The following is an 18436-nucleotide window of genomic DNA, read 5'->3' as shown; positions in this document are numbered from 1 at the left end:
TATGCATGCATGGTTCATTTGACCATTTGGCCCTTACAATAAATCTTATCCACCGAGCCTAGACTGTTCAAGCACAAAGTTTCCTTCCTTGCTAAAAATCATTACCCGAGGGTCATGGCCCCTACTATTCGAGGTCGATCATCGAGAGGGCTCGGATACTACTCCGGTTCATAACCGGTCTTGGATTCTAAGTTAGCACGATCCATTGTTGCCTCGTTGAAAACCTTGCCGGAAAACCCATTTGGGACAAAACCGGTTCAAGGAAAAAAGAGTGCAGTGCGTGTTTTCATACCTAACAACTACATCATCCTTTGGTTGTTGCCTGCAAGTGTTAGTCCAATTCACAATATATGTATAAAAAAAGAATGAATGGGGTCGTACCTTAGAAGTAGTATCGTTTTAAGTGGGTTACGTTCCAATTGTTTGGTAGTTGCTCATCGTTCCCTGCTTCGAGTTTGTACGAACCTTTACCGGTAATCTCGATAATTCGATATAGGCCTTCCCAATTCAGTCCCAATATCCCTTTGTTTGGGTTCCTGGTATTTAGTGTTACCTTTCTTAACACCAAGTCCCTGATATTGAAGTGTCGGAGGTTGGCTTTCTGGTTATAATACCTTTCGATCCATTATTATTGGGCAGCCAATCGGATGAGAGCAGCCTCGTGCCTTTCATCCAATAGTTCCAGGCTCGTGCTCATGGCCTCACCGTTTGACTCTTCAGTCGTATATTGGTGCTTGAAGCTCAGTTCTCCTATCTCGACCGGTATTAGCACTTCGGCACTGTAGACCAACAAAAATGGGGTGGGCCCGATACTAGACTTTGAGGTCATACGGTATGCCCAAAGGACTTCAGGCAAACTTTCCTTCCATTTACCTTTGGCGTCGGGCAATATCTTCTTAAGGTTTTGGAGTATGGTCTTATTTATAGACTCCGTCTGCCCGTTCCCACTAGGGTGATTGGGTGTTGACAAGATCCTTTTGATCTCATGGTCCTCGTAAAATATGCTTACCTTACTGCCGATAAACTGCTTCCCGTTGTCACATACGATCTCGGCATGCATTCTGAACTGACATATTATGTGGTCCCTAATAAAATCAATGACCTCTTTTTCTCTGACTTTCTCAAATGCCTGAGCTTCAACCCATTTAGAAAAATAGTCAGTCATAAATAATATAAATTGAGCCTTACCGGGTGCCCATGGTAGGGGACCTACAATGTCCATTCCACATTTCATGAATGTCCAAGATGACAAGACCGAATGGAGAAGCTCCCCGCGCTGATGGATCATCGGTGCGTGCCTCTGACATCCGTCACATTTCCATACGAACTCCTTCGCATCTTTTTCCATGTCGATCCAGTAATAGCCGGCTTTGATTATCTTAGAACCAACGATTCGGCCCCCGAATGGTTCCCGCAGGTACCTTCGTGAACCTTCCTCAAAACGTATTCGGTGTCTCCCGGTCCCAAAAATATGGCAAGTGGGTCATCGAACGTTCTTCTGAATAGGGTGTTATCCCTGGACAGGCTGAAATTGGCCGCATTCGTGTGCAGAGCTTTCGATTCTTTAGGATCTGAGGACAATTTCCCGGTCTTCAGGTAATCTATATACTTGTTTCTCCAGTCACAAGTTAAGCTTGTCGAGTTTATCTCGGTGTGGCCTTCTTACACTACCGATTTCATGAGTTGTATGACCGTTCCCGAGTTGAATTCATCGTCATCAACTGACGACCTCAAGTTAGCTAGAGCATCGGCTTCGTTGTTTTGATCTCGGGGTATATGTTGCAGGGTCCAGTCCTTGAATCGATGTAGTGATACCTGTAGCTTATCCAGGTATCTTTGCATTCATTCCTCTTTCACTTCAAACGTCCCATTGACTTGATTCACAACAAGAAGGGAATCACATTTGGCTTCGATCACCTTGGCCCCCATGCTTATAGTCAGTTCGAGACCTGCAATCATGGCCTTATACTCGGCCTCATTGTTAGTCAATTTTATAGTTCTAATAGATTGCCTAATTACATTACTCGTGGGTGGCTTCAACACGATGCCGAGTCCGAACCCCTTTGCATTCGAAGCACCATCCGTAAAGAGGGTCCAGATCCCCGAGGAGGTCCTCGAGCTTAATAACAATTCCTTTTCGACTTCGGGTATTAAGGCCGGCGTGAAATCAGCCACGAAGTCTGCCAAAATTTGAGATTTGATTGCGGTTCGGGATCGATATTCAATATCGTACCCACTAATTTTCACGGCCCATTTGACCAATCATCCCGAGAGCTCGGGTTTGTACATTATGTTCCTCAATGAATAAGTAGTCACGACACATATGGGATATCATTGAAAATATGGCCTTAACTTCCTGGAGGCGCTTAGCAAAGCGAGCTCCAATTTCTCTAGGTGAGGATACCTCATTTCGGCCTCGCCCAGAGTCCTGCTAATATAATATATAGGGAATTGCGTACCTTATTCTTCCCGGACTAAGACTCCACACACCGCTATCTCGAATATCGCTAAGTACATGTATAACTATTCGTCTGCCTTCGGAGTATGAAGTAAAGGCGGACTCGAAAGGTACCGTTTGAGTTCTTCGAAAGCTTGCTGGCACTCTGGAGTCCACAAGAAGTAATTCTTCTTCTTCAATAACGAGAAGAACCGATGGATCTTATCGGAGGACCTTGAAATAAATCGACCCAAGGCAGTTATGCGCCTGGTTAGTCTTTGAACGGCCTTGACATTGTCCACCACGGTGATGTCTTCTATGGCCTTGATCTTGTGCGGATTTATCTCGATTCCCCAGTTGGACACCATGAATCCGAGGAACTTCCCGGACCCGACTCTGAATGCGCATTTCTCTGGGTTCAGCTTCATATTGTATTTCTTCAGTATGTTGAAGGTTTCCTGCAAATGTTTCAAATGGTCCTCTGCTCGCAAGAATTTAACTAACATGTCGTCAATGTAAACCTCCATTAATTTTGTTATTTTCTCTTCGAACATCCGATTTACTAGGTGTTGGTAAGTGGAACCATCATTTTTTAGTCCGAATGGCATTACGTTATAACAATAGGTGCCGTATTTAATGATGAAGGAAGTCTTTTCCTAGTCGCCCGGATCCATCCGAAACTGGTTGTACCCAGAATAGGCATCCATAAAGCTGAGTATCTCATGTACGGCCATCGCATCGATCATGCGATCGATGTTAGGCAAAGGAAAAGAGTCCTTAGGGCATGCCTTGTTTAAGTCTTTGTAGTCTACACACATTCTTAATTTATTTCCCTTTTTAGGCACTACCACTACATTTTCTAACCAGTCCGGGTACTTAACTTCCCGAATGAAAACTATTTTAAGGTGTTTGGATACCTCGTCTTTAATACATGTGTGCTTGACTTCGCACTGAGGCCTCCTCTTCTTTTTAACCGGGTGAAACTTCGGATCTAAGCTCAACTTGTGAGTAGTTATTTTCGATGGGATCTCTATCATGTCAAAATGGGACCAAGCGAAACAATCCATGTTAGCTATAAGAAATTCAATGAGTTTTTTCTTAAGCTCGGGAGTAAGCCTCGTGCCCAGGTATACCTTCCGATCGAGCAGGTGCTCGATCAATATGACTTGCTCCAGCTCCTCAATCGTCGACTTGGTGGTATCAGAATCGTCAGGGGCTATGAAAGACCTTGGGACTCCGTAATCGTCCTCATCACATGTCCCCTGCTTTTCTGGTTTGGTCGGGGACGGTGTCGGTGATTGCTATTTGGTTTCTTCCGTGGTGACCGAACTCGGGTTCTTCGATGTCAAGAGTGTGGATATCGGAACCACCTCATCGACCGCAAAAAATAACTTTCGCAACCGGTTGCTCTCTGTAAACTATTTTGATCCCTCCCAGTGTGGGGAATTTCAATGCCTGATGTAGTGTCGAGGGTACTGCCATCATGTTGTGAATCCAAGGCCTCATAAATAGAGCATTGTATCTCAAATCTCCTTCGATCACGTAGAACTTTGTTTCCTAAATGGTTCCGGTCATTTTTACCGGCAAGGTTATCTCCCCTTTAGTGGTCTTACATGCCATGTTAAACCCGTTTAAAACTTGGACTGTAGGTACAATTTGGTCTTGTAGACCCAGTTGTTCCACGACCCTCGATCTGATGATATTGGCCGAGCTACCTGGATCAATTAATACACACTTAACTCGAGATTTATTTATGAGTACAGATATTACCAGGGCATCATTGTGTGGTTTCACGATGCCTTCATCATCCTCATCGTTGAAAGATACGTTTCCCTCCGGTACATAATCTCGAGTCTGTTTTTCTTTTGTAATGGACACTTTAGTGCGCTTTAACATCGGCCCCTAGGGGACGTCAACCCTACCAATGATCATGTTGATGATGTGCTGAGGCTCCTCTTACTCGATCTTCTTATTGGAGTCTCTGTTCTTGAAGTAATGTTTGGCTCGATCACTCAAAATTTCTCGGAGGTGTCCGTTATTGAATAACGGGGCTACTTCTTCTCTTAGTTGTCGACAATCTTTGGTTCTGTAGCCGTGAGTGCCATGATATTTACACATTATGTTGGGGTCCCTTTGGGCAGGATCGTATTGTAACGGTCGAGGCCACTTGGTATCTTTGATGTGTCCGATGTCTAATACGATGCCGGAAGCATCAACGTTGAAGTTGTACTCCGATAACCTTGGTGCTTCCTTAGACATGATGGGTCTGTCAAAACCGTTTTTGCTTATGAGTACCCGGTTATTATGACCTCGGTCGCTTCTTCTTTCACTTCTCGCAGTGTTGCGTCTGGACTTACTACCCCTTTGATCTCTATTGTATGGTTGATAACAGTCTCTGTTCGATCTCGGTTCATGATCGATAGCCCTTTTGAATCTGTCACTAGTCCTGATGGGATAAACGGACTCGGAATGGCCCCCGGGCTGATTGTCTTCGACCCTGATTTTGGATAGTTACCGGTTATGGACATCGGCCCAAGTTACCCCCGGGTATTCTATCAAATTTTGCTTCAACTGCTGTAAAGCCAATGAGCTTCGGGGATTGAGTCCTTGGGTGAAGGCCTGAACGGCCCAATCATCTGTGACCGGAGGCAGATCCATCCGTTCCATTTGAAACCTCGATATGAATTCCCTAAGCATGTCATTATCTCTTTGCTTTACCTTGAAAAGGTCTGATTTACTGGTCTCGACCTTGATGTCCCCGACATGTGCTTTATAAAGGCATCTGCAAGCATAGCAAATGAGTTAATAGAATTAGGGGGTAAGTTGTGATACCATATCATAGCTCCTTTCGACAAGGTCTCTCCGAACATTTTCAATAGAACAGATTTTATTTCATCATCTTCCAAGTCATTTCCCTTGATGGCGCACGTATAAAAGGTCACATGTTCGTTGGGGTCGGTTGTCCCATTATAATTCAGAATTTCGGGCATACCGAACTTCTTTGGGATCGGCTTTAGAGCTGCGCTCAAAGGGAAATGCTTTTGGATAAATTTTTTGGAATCCAAGCCCTTTAATATCGGTGGTGCTCCCGGGATTTGGTCGACCCTGGAGTTATAGGTCTCCACTTTTGTGTCGTTGGATTCAATTTTCTTTTCTCCCGATTCCACCCGTTTCTCCCGTTTTCGAGGTTGGTCCCGAGTTTTGCTTCACCTGGCCTCTTTATGGTTGGTTCATTTCTGTGGGTGTTTTCCCGAGACGATTCGGGCTCAGCTCTGCTGGGGGCTCGGCTTTGGTTCTGTAACTGGGCTATCGCTGCATGTTGAGCCTGTAATATCTCACGTGGAAGTTGATCCCATCACTTTCGCCGTCGTGTGTAGTTCGGGCAATCGACCGGGATCCCACGCGAATGCTGTTTTCGGGGTTAGTAGGCAAGTTTGCTTCAATAGCCACGTTTGAGTTAGCATCGATGGGATCAGCGACTGGGACTCCGTGGGGGTCAGCAGGGGGCACCTCGTTATTGGGTACCACGTTGTTGTTTTCGCCATGGTGGCCGGACTAAGCATCCACGCTCAAATGGATAGATTGGGAGTTCGACATTTTCAATTTGACCTGAAATTAAAAGCTCAAATAACAAGTGTAAAATAGACTATGTTATGGAAATTTGTATCAAATTGCCACTATTATCCTTAGCCACATGGTGAGCGCCAAACTGTTTACCCTAAAAAATGGATAACAATTAAATTTGTAAGTGGTTTTAATGATATATGGGTTAATTCAATACAAATGATAAACTGCGTTAGATTAAACAGATAATGGACGCAATAAATTGTCAAATCAATCAAGAGGAGTGATCCCGGACTTAGTAACATCTTAATAAAATGCCTGCCTTCGATCCCGGGCTCAGCGTTATTGATCAATTGATGAACAAAAGTAAGAACTTTGAACAACAGAGAAAATAAGAATATATTGCTTTGATATGCGTGTTACCGTATCCCTAATGAATAATCAGACTCCGCTTTATATAGTAGGAGAGTCTTACCCTAAGTGTAATTCCACAAAAGGTAAAAATCTTCTGTTTAACTAATCACCGGTTTTCTGCTAATACGTGCCGAGATTCACGCCGTGACATCCGGCTGGTCACGGATATCACGGCCTTTTGTTGGTCATGCTTGATTATCTGGTAATGCCCTCCGAGATATTTAGGATTCGGATCGATCCTGGGGGTCATGGCCTCGATACTCCCAAGGGCAGACGTTTTGCACGGACCCCGGCTCGGGAGCTCCTTGCCTCGATTCCGGTCCCTTACAGTCACGTCTCTTCCTCCATTTACTTCATCGAAAACCGAAGCGTCTCATGAGCTCGGTTTCCCTCGTACACAAAAATCAAATTGAAACTATGAAGTCATACTTTATTTATCAAATTTTGGAGAAAATTTTTGTTGGCATTCTTGGAAAAAAAATTAAGTTTGTTTACTAATTTGTCATTTTAGTGAAAGAGGAGTGCAAATTGATCTTAAAGAAAAGGGTACGCTGCACCTTTTAATTAAACTTTTAATTTTGAAAATCATGCACTTTTGTGATTAACTATGTTAAAAACTGAATCATTTTTTAAATCTTTTATCCAATAAATTATTGATAGGAAGATTGTTTATCTTCTCAAGTATTTTGATGGAAAATTGCTTATGAAATTAACCATTTCATGTTTGCTAATTTTTTTTGTGATAGAAAGTACTAATTACTCTACGGAATTAGATATTTGAGAAATAACAAATACCTTCCCCACGAATAGAAATGAACAGTATGTCGATGTTTTCTTATATAAAGAGAAATAATTGATTGAAGAACAATCCAGTATATATTTGAAAGAGAAAACTGAAATACAATATGCTTGAATGATCACGTTAATGTTAAACAATATTAGTAGTGATATACAAAGATTCTTTGCGTTGAAAACTAATGGGACTTGAGTTCTAACAAGAAAGAATCGAAAATATGCTATGAACATCTTCTTCACCACAACAAATTAATGCTCCATTTCACTTAGAAGATAAATTCATTGAGGAACCCAGCTAGATTATAAGAACCAGTTAAAATAACCTTAAATTTGATAGCTGCATGAGTGCCGCTAGTGCTGCAGGACCCGATGGTTACACTGGGATATTATTAAGGAAGACATCAAGAACTTTGTCCAAGGTTTTTTCAACGGGAAGAATCTCAAAAAATTATTTTCACATACTTGCCTTGTTCTCATTCCCAAAGTTGATTCCCCCTCTAATTTCTCTAAATTTAGACCTATAATTAGAGTGGTTTTGTCAAAGCAACTTCTCCTTCAAAATTATTTCTAAAATTCTGTTCAAAAGGCTTAATCCGCTTTTGGAATAGCTTATCTCTGAAAATTAGAGTGGTTTTGTCAAAGGAAGGTTAATTACTGAAAATATCCTTCTTGCTCAAGAAATTGTTCAAGGCATCAATCATAAGAACAGAGGGGGGAACATGATCTTCAAATTGGACATGGCTAAGGCTTACGACAGAATGTCATGGAACTTTCTCATTGCTGTTATGAGAAAATTTGGTTGTTCCGAAGGGTGGCTAGATATCATTTGGTAACTCATATCAGATGTTTGGTATTCTATTATTATTAATGAAACAAGAAAAGACTTCTTTACTTCTGCTCAAGGGGTCAAACAAGGGGATCCTTTATCACCTTCTCTATTTATCATTGGATCTGAGGTCTTAACTAGACTTCTTAATAAATTGAATCATAATGAGAACTTTACTCCCTTCACCATGGATATGAATGGCCTCGTTATAAATCACTTAGCTTATGCTGATGATATTGTGATATTCAGTGGAGGCAATAACAAGTCCATCAAACTCATCCAAAAGCAGGTGAGGAGATATGAAAAAGCTTCTGGACAGAAGGTTAACAAAGACAAGAGCTTCTTTATTACTGCCCCTAATACATCTCCTGGTAGAATTAATAGAATGAGACAAGCTTCTGGTTATATAGACAAGAACTTTCCCTTCAATTATCTAGGATGTCTAATTTTCAACGGCAGGAAAAAGATCAGCCATTTTGATGGTTTGTTGGCTAAAGTTGTGAAGAAGCTGAACGGATGGCAAAGCAAAATTGTTTCTTATGGTGGTAAAATGGTTTTAATTAAAAATATTCTATAATCTATGCCCACTTACATTCTTTCAGCTATGAACCCTCCTAAAGGAACATTTTATCAGATGGAAAAATATTTTGCTAACTTCCTTTGGGGTTCCTCTGAAGGAAAAAATAAGTATCACTGGGTATCCTGGAGTAAGCTTTGTTTACCTAAGGATGAAGGTGGTGTAGGTATAAGGAGCATGGAATATATATCTGACACTCTAAGCATCAAGAGATGGTGGAATCAAGTGAAGCTTAATAGTGTAGTTTCCAATCAAACAACTCAATTCATTACTGATATATCCATTGGAAATCAAAGCAAACCTGATTTCCCTATTTGGAATGCTTCGAATGATGGTCTTTTTTCTAACAAATCTGCTTGGCATTCTGCTACAAATCATAGAAAAAAATCCTTTCTTTTCTAATATTTGGCATAATAGAGTTCCTTTTAAAATTTCCTTTTTAAATTGGGGATTCATTAATAAAAGACTTCCTTTTAACGATATGATAAACAGGTTTGGCACTAACATTATGCTTAGCTGTTTTTGTTGCAGATTTGCACATAATGAGACTGTGCAGCATGTATTTATCGAAGGTGAGGCAGCACAATATATATGGGCTGTCATGGGCAATCCTCTTGGAATCCAACATTGTATCTAACCAATAATTGCAGTTTTTAAGAAATGGTGGGATAGGAAGTCTTCCAATGTGGTCCATAAAACGATGCTGCAAATCACTCCTCTTATGATTTGCTGGGAATTATGGAAACAAAGGTGTGCTTGTAGATATGGAGATCAAAAATAAATTCGATAAAATAGGATGGTTTACCAATGCATCTGGAATATCAAGGCTATAATTTCAAAATCCTTTCCCAGCTTGGAATCTCTCAACCAGTGGCCTATCATTTGTGATACTGTTGAAAGGTTAAAACCTTTACAAAGTTGGAGGCAAGTTGTTTGGAATAAACTACAAGAAGGATGCGTTCAAGTTAACACCGATGGTAGTTTCTTAAAGGATAACGACATCGCTGGAATTTGTGGCATAGTCAGGGATAATAATGGGGATTTTATCATGGCATTTTCTATCTCTATCAAATTCAAGAGCAATAATATGGCAGAAGCTATGGCAACGGAGTTTGGAGTGAAATGGTGTAACCAACAAGGCTATACTAATTTTACTTTGGAACTTGACTCCATGGTGATAGCCAACATGCTGCAAGATAGACATTACACCAATCTGAAGCTCAAACAAGTCATAGACAATATTCTGGGCATCAAAGAGAAAACTGGAATGCATGTTACTCATTGCTACAGGGAGGACAATCAGGTAGCAGACTGTTTAGCCAAGTTGGCGTCTCTGACGGGGCACGAATTGATTATCAACTCTTATCATCAACTGCCCAGAAATGCGAAAGAAGCATTTCAGCTTGACAAAATTCAAATGCCTAGCATTAGGACAAAGTATGACAAAGCAAACTTCCATTTTAGTTAATGTATATAATCCTTTCCTAGAAGGAAACTGTAATTTTGTAATTCCTTCTGGTTTTTGTGAGTTGATAGTATCACCATTCTGTGTTGTAACTTGAGGTAAGGTTTAGCCCTCCTCTAATCGTTTTTGCTAATACAACACACCCAGAGATATAGCTAGGTAACTTTATATAAAAATATAAAAAACAATTCGACGATATTGAGAAAGAAAGGCTTAAGAGCTTCGAATTTGAAAGTATCCCTTGAGAAGACTTGTTAACCTGCAAGAAGATTTAAAGTTCAAATCCATCGCCTCAAAAGTTTAGATTAATTAAAGATGAGAATGATTTTAGGGAATTACACGACGAAGATAGTTAAGTTGAAACAACTAACACGGCAAAGATATGATTTGATAAGCCCTCTAAAATATAGTGAGATGAAACTCCTAAATTTCATGGAAAAAAAGAACTGTACTCACCACGAATTTTGCCGATGGAATGACTAATTTTCCAAATAATATATTGTTTATTTGAAACTATGGAGCACATAAAACAATCAAGTGCAATAAAATCTAAACCAGCAAAAGAAGAATCTCAAGATGTCATTGCAATACTAATAGGAATGAATAGTGATCTCTCACGAACGAAGACTACAAAACCATGAAAATTAATCCAAACAACCTTTGGCTTTTCCTCTTCCTTTCTTCCCAAACGTAACCTTTACCCATTCTATCCCCTTTAGGAGTAATATCTTGCATTGAGGCAATAACAACAACAACAACAACCCAGTATATTCCCACTAGTGAGGTCTGGGGTAGAGAGGCTGTTTTCAAATGAACCTCGGCATCCTTCCCTCCAAGAACTTCCCACCTTGCTCTTGGGGTGACTCGAACTCACAACCTCTTGGTTGGAAGTGGAGGGTGCTTACCATCAAGGTAACTCACCTTGTCCCAAATATCTTGTATTGAAAAATGAAACTATTAATTGCCACATTAATTACTCATAATCTATAGTTGTGGATTTCAAAATATTGATAGATACATCCTCAAAGAACACCTTCATACATCGTAAGCCATATTAATTTTCTTGACATTTACTGAAAACTAATTTTATTTGTAGGTTAGAGGGTAATTTGGTTATTTAGTTTTTAAAGAATATTTTAGTACACTAACTTCATTTAAGAGTGTTCGTACTTATAATATAGTATGTTATCATATGATTATATATATGGCTATATTTCAGAAATGGCGTTTTTCCTTTTAAACTTTGGAACTAAGCTAGAGAACGTGATGACGCGAGAAGCACTATATCTTACTTTGAATGCTTTTCTTGCACTAAAGCTCATAGGGATTTGTTGCTTTTCCTAATGACTTAGCTTTTAGCTTTAGTGTTCACAGTTTTCAGTTCAACAAATCATGTAGAGAGAGCGTTCACTTTTGATGCTTTATACTATGTGGAAATTTGAACATGTTATATGTTACTTCTCATACCACTTGAAAGAAAGAAAAGAAAAGAAAAAAGGCTCTGAAAAACTACCCTTCTAGTTTTTGAAGGGAACTGTGTAAAAATTTCCTTAAACTATTTGAAGAACATACATGGTAATGTTTAAATACTTTTAAAACATCATGAAATTATTGATATGTACAGGAATGGCAGGAGGTGCGAGGCGGGTTCTGTCTGAACCCGCACAATTTCAACCCGTAGCGCTCCGCTCCGCATAGGATTTAAACCCGTATCCATCCGCCCCACACTCCACCCGCATTCACCCACCCCACAAATCTTTTTTATAAAAATTCTCTTTTTTGTGGTTTTTTTGTCAATAAAAATTAGCCGAAGAAAATCCTGATTGTTGTCTCATATGTAATTGTTCTGTCGTTAGTTCACTACTGTATTTGTATTTTCATTGGCATTACCGTATACAATTATTTTTATAACTTACAATGATTCTAGAATGACTTTCATCTGCAAATTTAAAATCTATGCCAAAAATTTGTCGTTGGTTCCAACTTATGCTAGCAAAACAGTCTTGGTTTTTGATTGATGTTTCCTGTTTAATACTACTCAAGAATATAATATTTAGCCTTTATGTCTGTTAGTTCAAAAAATAAAATTTCCAACCCGCGACCTCATGATTTTTTTTAGTTAAAAATTGAACCCGCCCCTCCTCGCAACCGCAAACTCCCAAACCCGCACCACCCCGCTAACACTCAGACCCGTCTCGCCCCATTGTCATCCCTTAATTTGTAATTGATATTGAACTAAAAATAACATCACACTTGTGGGCGTTTGGACATAAGAATTGTAAAATTCCAAAATATGGGGAAAATAATTTTCAAGTGAAAATGGTATTTGAAATATAGAGTTGTGTTTGGACATGAATATAATTTTGAGTTGTTTTTTAAGTTTTGTGAGTGATTTTAGTGAAAATTTTGAAAAATAACTTTTTGGAGTTTTTCAAATTTTTAAAAAATTTTCAAAATATATATTCAAGTGAAAATAAAAATTTTTATGAACAAACGCCTGATTTCGAAAAAAAAATAAGTAAAAAACTTTTGAAAAAAAAGAAAAAAAATTCTCATGTCCAAACCGGCTCTTAATTTAGTACATGAATTTTCCAAGAAAAGTTGGAAAGTAGTCAAGTGAGGCGGCTGCAGAAAGTTTTGCTCTTTTTTTTTTGTCCGCAAATGACCCATGATAGCTCCATTCCTTCGTCATCAAGTCATAAAAAGAGTAAATACCCAGTTGACTCCATTTTACACAGTTTCAAGACCAAAGTAATTTCCAGAAGGATCCTTAGTTGACTCTATTTACACGTTCAATTTAAGTCCAAGAGGAATGTTATAAAAGACCATGATGTTTCAATGATCTAAAACTATACATTCTATAACATTTGAAAACAAGAAACTTGGGCTCTTTTTTGCTTCAGAAAAAAATTCATTTTTAGGATATGGAGTGTGATTCATCCTGTGATCTTACTCATCTTAGTGAAGAGTTGTCAGCGAAAATAGAGGAGAAATTGAAGTTGAATCACAAAGAAGTAGATGCTGCTACAGATGGTAAGTCAGATATTACTCTTCGTCCATTGGACCTCACCGATGTTGATGATTTTATGGAATGGTTTGCGGATGATAACGTTAGTAAGTTCTGTTCTTGGGACACTTTCACATCCAAAGAAGATGCCATGAATTATGTAGCTGATGTTGCCATACCACATCCATGGTTTCAGGCAATTTGCTTAAATGGAAAACCAGTTGGTTCTATTTCTGTATCACCATTTCATGGAACTGATAGGTGCAGGGGTGAACTTGGATATGTGTTAGCATCAAAATATTGGGGCAAAGGGATTGCCACCAAGGCGGTGAAGATGGCGGCGGCCTCCATCTTCGTGGAGTGGCCACACTTAGAGAGACTTGAAGCTGTGGTGGATGTTGACAACCCAGGATCACAGAGGGTGTTGGAAAAAGTTGGTTTTACAAAGGAAGGTGTTTTGAGGAAGTATTATCTTCTTAAAGGGAAACCAAAAGATATTGTTATGTTTAGTCTTTTATCCACTGATCCTCAAGTCACCTACTTTATTATGTAATAGGTTGGAAAATCTTCAGTTAATTGGCGTCACCAAAAGGTCATCAGCATCAGAAACTTTGAATGGCCTGAGAAATAATCTAGAGGAGTTCATTTTTAGTTCTAGCTATGATCTCTTTTGTTGACTCTGTTATTGGATTTGTAACTCTTAGTTGAGTGATTTTTTGACCATATCAGAGTAGACAAGTATGAGCCACTTATATTCTGTGTAACTGCCAATGTGATAATGTGGAAAACTGCAAATATGGATGGACGGTTTCTATCTAGGAAAGCTGGTCTTGATAAATTTCCCATGTTAGCTAGAGACTAGAATATGGCTGGATACTATAATAAAATAAGTAGTGTTTTTCTTTCATATTGACAAGTACTCTAAATGCATATACTCCCCTTTTTTTTAATTACGTGAACTCATTCGAGTGACCACGAAATTTAAGAAAAAAGAGAAATTTTTTAAATTTGTGGTGTAAGATGAAACACATTTATTTTGTGTGGTTATAAATCAGTACATACATGGAAATTGTTTCCAAATATGGAAAGTGGTCATTCTTTTTGGCACAGATTAAAAAAAAATAGGTTTACAAAAATTAAAACGGAAGGAGTATTAGTTTTTCACTATCTACTAAGTTCAAGGTAGAGAACTCCTAATTCAACATGGTGACACGAATAGCACTTTATTCTTGTGGCTTTCTAGCTTCCATGGACAAAAAAAAAAAAATACTTTTTACATGGACAAATTATTTAATATTTCTAATTCAAAATCGAACATCAAACTTTGATTATATATATTTAAAAAAGGACATATAAAAAAAGATGAATTACTTGACATAATAATGAATCAAGCTTAGCGGCCAAGAGGGTCAATTTCGAAGAGAAGACATCTGTTCAAGAGGGGTCCTTTATGTTCTTTTAATTTTCAGAAGTGATGCGCGGAAATACTTATGTACAGGCTATTTACACCAAACTAATTCAACTTACCATAATTAATTGATTTAATAAAGTAAAAATATTAATTAATCGATCACAATTAAGTGATAGAACTCTATTAGCATATACGCAAACGTTAATGCATTAGACAGTTCCTCGGCAAGGGTCAAGGAGCAGCTGGCTTCTCTCTTTCACACGATGGTGACTGTGGGTGTACTATCTCGGGTTATTAGCTTCATTTCATTTATCATTTATGCTAAATCAGTTCCACTTATTATTTGAGTTATAACAATTTTGTATACGGGTAAAATTCGGTTTCCCGGTAAAACAAACGGGACTGGAACGTGATCATAAGGAATCAGAGTCTGGGCGAAAAACCTCTCGCATCGGGGATCGAGCAAAACATCCTTCCTCGGAAGCATCGGGGCCACATCTCCCGGGTCCGGTTCGAATCCCTCAACTTCGGAGAGCATTACCAAATGGATGAACACGACTAACAAAGAGCTGTGACATCCGTGCCCAACTGGATGTCACAGCATAAATCTTGGCCCATATCAGCAATGAATCAATGATTAGCATAAAGAAAGATTTTTATCTTTTTTTAGAATAGTACTTAAGATGAAACTCCCTTATTATATAAAGGGGAAACTAACTATTCATTAGGCACATTGTATCATGCACATCAAGGCAATTTATTTCAATTCTCTTTGTTGTTCAAAGTTCCTATTCTTGTTCTTAAGTTCTTCATAAGTATAAGCTTTGAATCGAGGGCAGGTTCTTCGCCAAGCCATCAACGAGCTCAGAATTACCCTTATCATTGTTTTGGTCGCCTATTACGTTTTTCATTTGCTTAATCTTACATCATTAATCACTCGTATTAAATTAATTCACATATTCTTAAAAACACATATAAATTCAATTGTTATCCGTTTTTTAGGGTAAACAATTTGGCGCCCACCGTGGGACTAAGGATAATAGTGGCAATTTGATACAAATTTCCATAACGCACTCTATTTTACACTTGTTCATTGAGCTTTTAATTTCAGGTCAAATTAAAAATGTCAAACTCCCAATCTGCCTATTTGAACGTTGATGCTGAGTCTGGCTACCATCGCGAGAACAACAATGTGGTGCCCAGTAACAAGGTGCCCCTTGTTAACCCCAACGGAGTTCCAGTCGCTGACCCGATCGATGTTAACTCACATGTGGCTATCGAAGCAAACTTGCCTACCCACGCTGAAAACAGCATTCGCGAGGGAGCCCGATCGATAGCCCGGAGTACACACGACGGCAAAGGTGATGGGATCAACGTGTGGGTGATCTTCTAAATGTTACAGGCTCAACATGCAGCAATAGCCCAATTGCAAAATCAAAGCCGCACCCCCAGCAGAGTTGAGCCCGAACCATCCCAGGAAAAAACTCGCAGAAATGAATCGGCCACAGAAAGGCCGGGTGAAGCTGAACCCGGACCAACTCCGAGATAATAAAGATTCTTGAGGAACTAACAAAATGGGCAGAATCGGGAGAAAAATAAATCGAAGCCAACGAAAAAAAAGTGGAGACCTATAATTCCAGTGTTGATCAAACCCCAGGAGCAACCCTGATATTGAAAGTCCTGGATTCCAAGAAATTTGTCCCAAAGAAGTTCTGTATACCCGAAATTCCAAAGTATAACGGGACCACAGATCCGAATGAACACGCGACCTCCTACACATGTGCCAACAAGGGAAATAACATGGAAGATGACGAAATCGAGTCGGTTCTACTAAAAAAGTTCGGGGAAACCTTGTCTAAATGAGCAATGATATGGTATCACAACCTACCCCCCAATTCCATTTATTCATTTGCTATGCTTGAGGATGCCTTCGTAAAAGCTCATGTCGGGCCCATCAAAGTCGAGACTAGAAAATCAGACCTTTTTAAGGTCAAGCAAAGAGATAACGAAATGCTCAGGGAGTTCGTGTCGAGGTTTTAAATGGAAAGGATGGATCTGCCCCCGCTTGCGGACGATTGGGTTGTTCAAGCATTCACTCAAGGACTCAACCCCCAAAGCTCTTTGGCCTTATAGCAGCTGAAATAGAATTTGATAGAGTACTCGGCGGTAACTTGGGCTGACGTCCATAATAGGTACCAATCGATAATCAGAGTGGAGAATGATCAGCTCGAGGCCCCATCTGGGTCCGTGTATCCCATCAGAACTAATGATAATTCTAAAAGAGTCGTCGATCATGAACCAAGATCGAGTTGTACCTGTACTTAGCGGTATCCGAGATAGTAGTAAGTGGAGTCTTAGTCCAAGAGAAGGAAGGTACGCAATTTCCTATTTATTATGTTAGCAGGACTCTAGGCGAGGCCCAAACAAGGTATCCTCACCTGGAGAAATCGGCGCTCGCTTTGCTAAGTGCCTCCAGAAAGTTAAAGCCATATTTTCAATGCCATCCCATATGTGTTGTAACTACTTACCCATTGAAGAACATAATGCACAAACCCGAGCTCTCGGGATGATTGGCCAAATGGGCCATGGAAATTAGCGGGTACGATATCGAATATCGACCTCGAACCACCATCAAATCTCAAATTTTGGCCGACTTCACGCCGGCCTTAATACCCTAAGTCGAAAAGGAATTGTTGTTAACCTCAGGGACCTCCTCAGGATTCTGGACCCTTTTTACTGATAGAGCCTCGAACGCAAAGGGGTCCGGACTCGGCAACGTGTTGAAGCCACCTACGGGTGGCATAGTTAGACAATCTATTAGAACTGTGAAATTGACTAACAATGAGGCTGAGTATGAGGTTATGATTGCAGGTCTCGAATTGGCTAAAAATCTGGGGGCCGAAGTGATCAAAGCTAAATGTGATTCCCTCCTTGTGGTGAATCAAGTCAATGGGACATTCGAAGTGAAAGAGAAATGAATGCGAAGATACTTGGATAAACTACAGGTAACGGTGCATCGATTTAAGGAATGGACCCTACAACACGTGCCCCAGGATCAAAATAGTGAAGCCGATGCTCTGGCTAACTTGGGGTCATCGGTTGATGATGATGAATTCAGGTCGGGAACGGTCGTACAACTCATGAAATCAGTAGTGGAAGAAGGCCATGCCGAGATAAACTCAACGAGTTTAACTTGGGACTAGAGAAACACGTATATAAACTACTTAAAGACTGGGAAGTTGCTCTCGGATCCCAAAGAATCGAGAGCTCTACGCACGAAGGCAGCCAGGTTTAGCCTGTCCGAAGATACTCTATTCAGAAGAACGTTCAATGTCCCACTCGCCATATGCTTGGGACCGGGAGACACCGAATATGTTTTGAGGGAAGTTCATGAAGGCATATGCGGAAACCATTCGAGGGTAGAATTGTTGGTTCGTAAGATAATCAGAGTCGGCTATTACTGGATCAGCATGGAGAAAGATGCAAAGTACTTTGTGCGAAAATGCGACGGCTGTCAGAGGCACACACTAATGATCCATCAACCTGGGGAGTTACTACATTTGATCATGTCACCTTGGACGTTCATGAAATGGAAAATGGACATCGTCGGTCCCCTACAATGGGCACCCGGTAAGGCTCAATTTATACTATTTATGACTGACTATTTCTCTAAATGAGTCAAAGCTCAAGCGTTCGAGAAGGTCCGGGGAAAGAAGTCATCGACTTTATTTGGGACCACATAATATGCTGGTTCGGTATACCGGCCGAGATAGTATGTGATAACAGGAAACAATTCATCGGGAGCATGGTAAGTAAATTTTTCGAGGACCATAAGATCAAAAGGATCTTGTCAACACCCTATCACCCTAGTGGGAACGGATAGGCGGAGTCGACAAACACAACCATCCTTCAAAACCTTAAGAAAAGGTTGATCGATGCC

At 39.9% G+C, this 18436-nt stretch overlaps 1 protein-coding gene across 1 annotated transcript; it reads left to right on the top strand.

The window, feature by feature from the left end:
• The first annotated feature begins 12821 nt into the window (after positions 1–12821).
• On the top strand, positions 12822–13994 carry LOC107769300 (uncharacterized). Its single transcript, XM_016588504.2, has one exon. It carries the CDS (start codon positions 13003–13005, stop codon positions 13636–13638), a length of 636 nt encoding a protein of 211 aa, XP_016443990.1. The 5' UTR covers positions 12822–13002; the 3' UTR covers positions 13639–13994.
• The last annotated feature ends 4442 nt before the right edge of the window (positions 13995–18436 follow it).

Source organism: Nicotiana tabacum, chromosome 14 (genome assembly GCF_000715075.1).
Source record: "Nicotiana tabacum cultivar K326 chromosome 14, ASM71507v2, whole genome shotgun sequence".
Taxonomy (NCBI): domain Eukaryota; kingdom Viridiplantae; phylum Streptophyta; class Magnoliopsida; order Solanales; family Solanaceae; genus Nicotiana; species Nicotiana tabacum.
Note: the sequence above shows the minus strand (reverse complement) of the source record. Positions and strands in the feature narration are given on the sequence as shown.

Excerpts from the sequence above, each read along its gene's own strand:
- LOC107769300 (XM_016588504.2), top strand. The coding sequence starts at position 13,003 with ATGGAGTGTGATTCATCCTGTGATCTTACTCATCTTAGTGAAGAGTTG.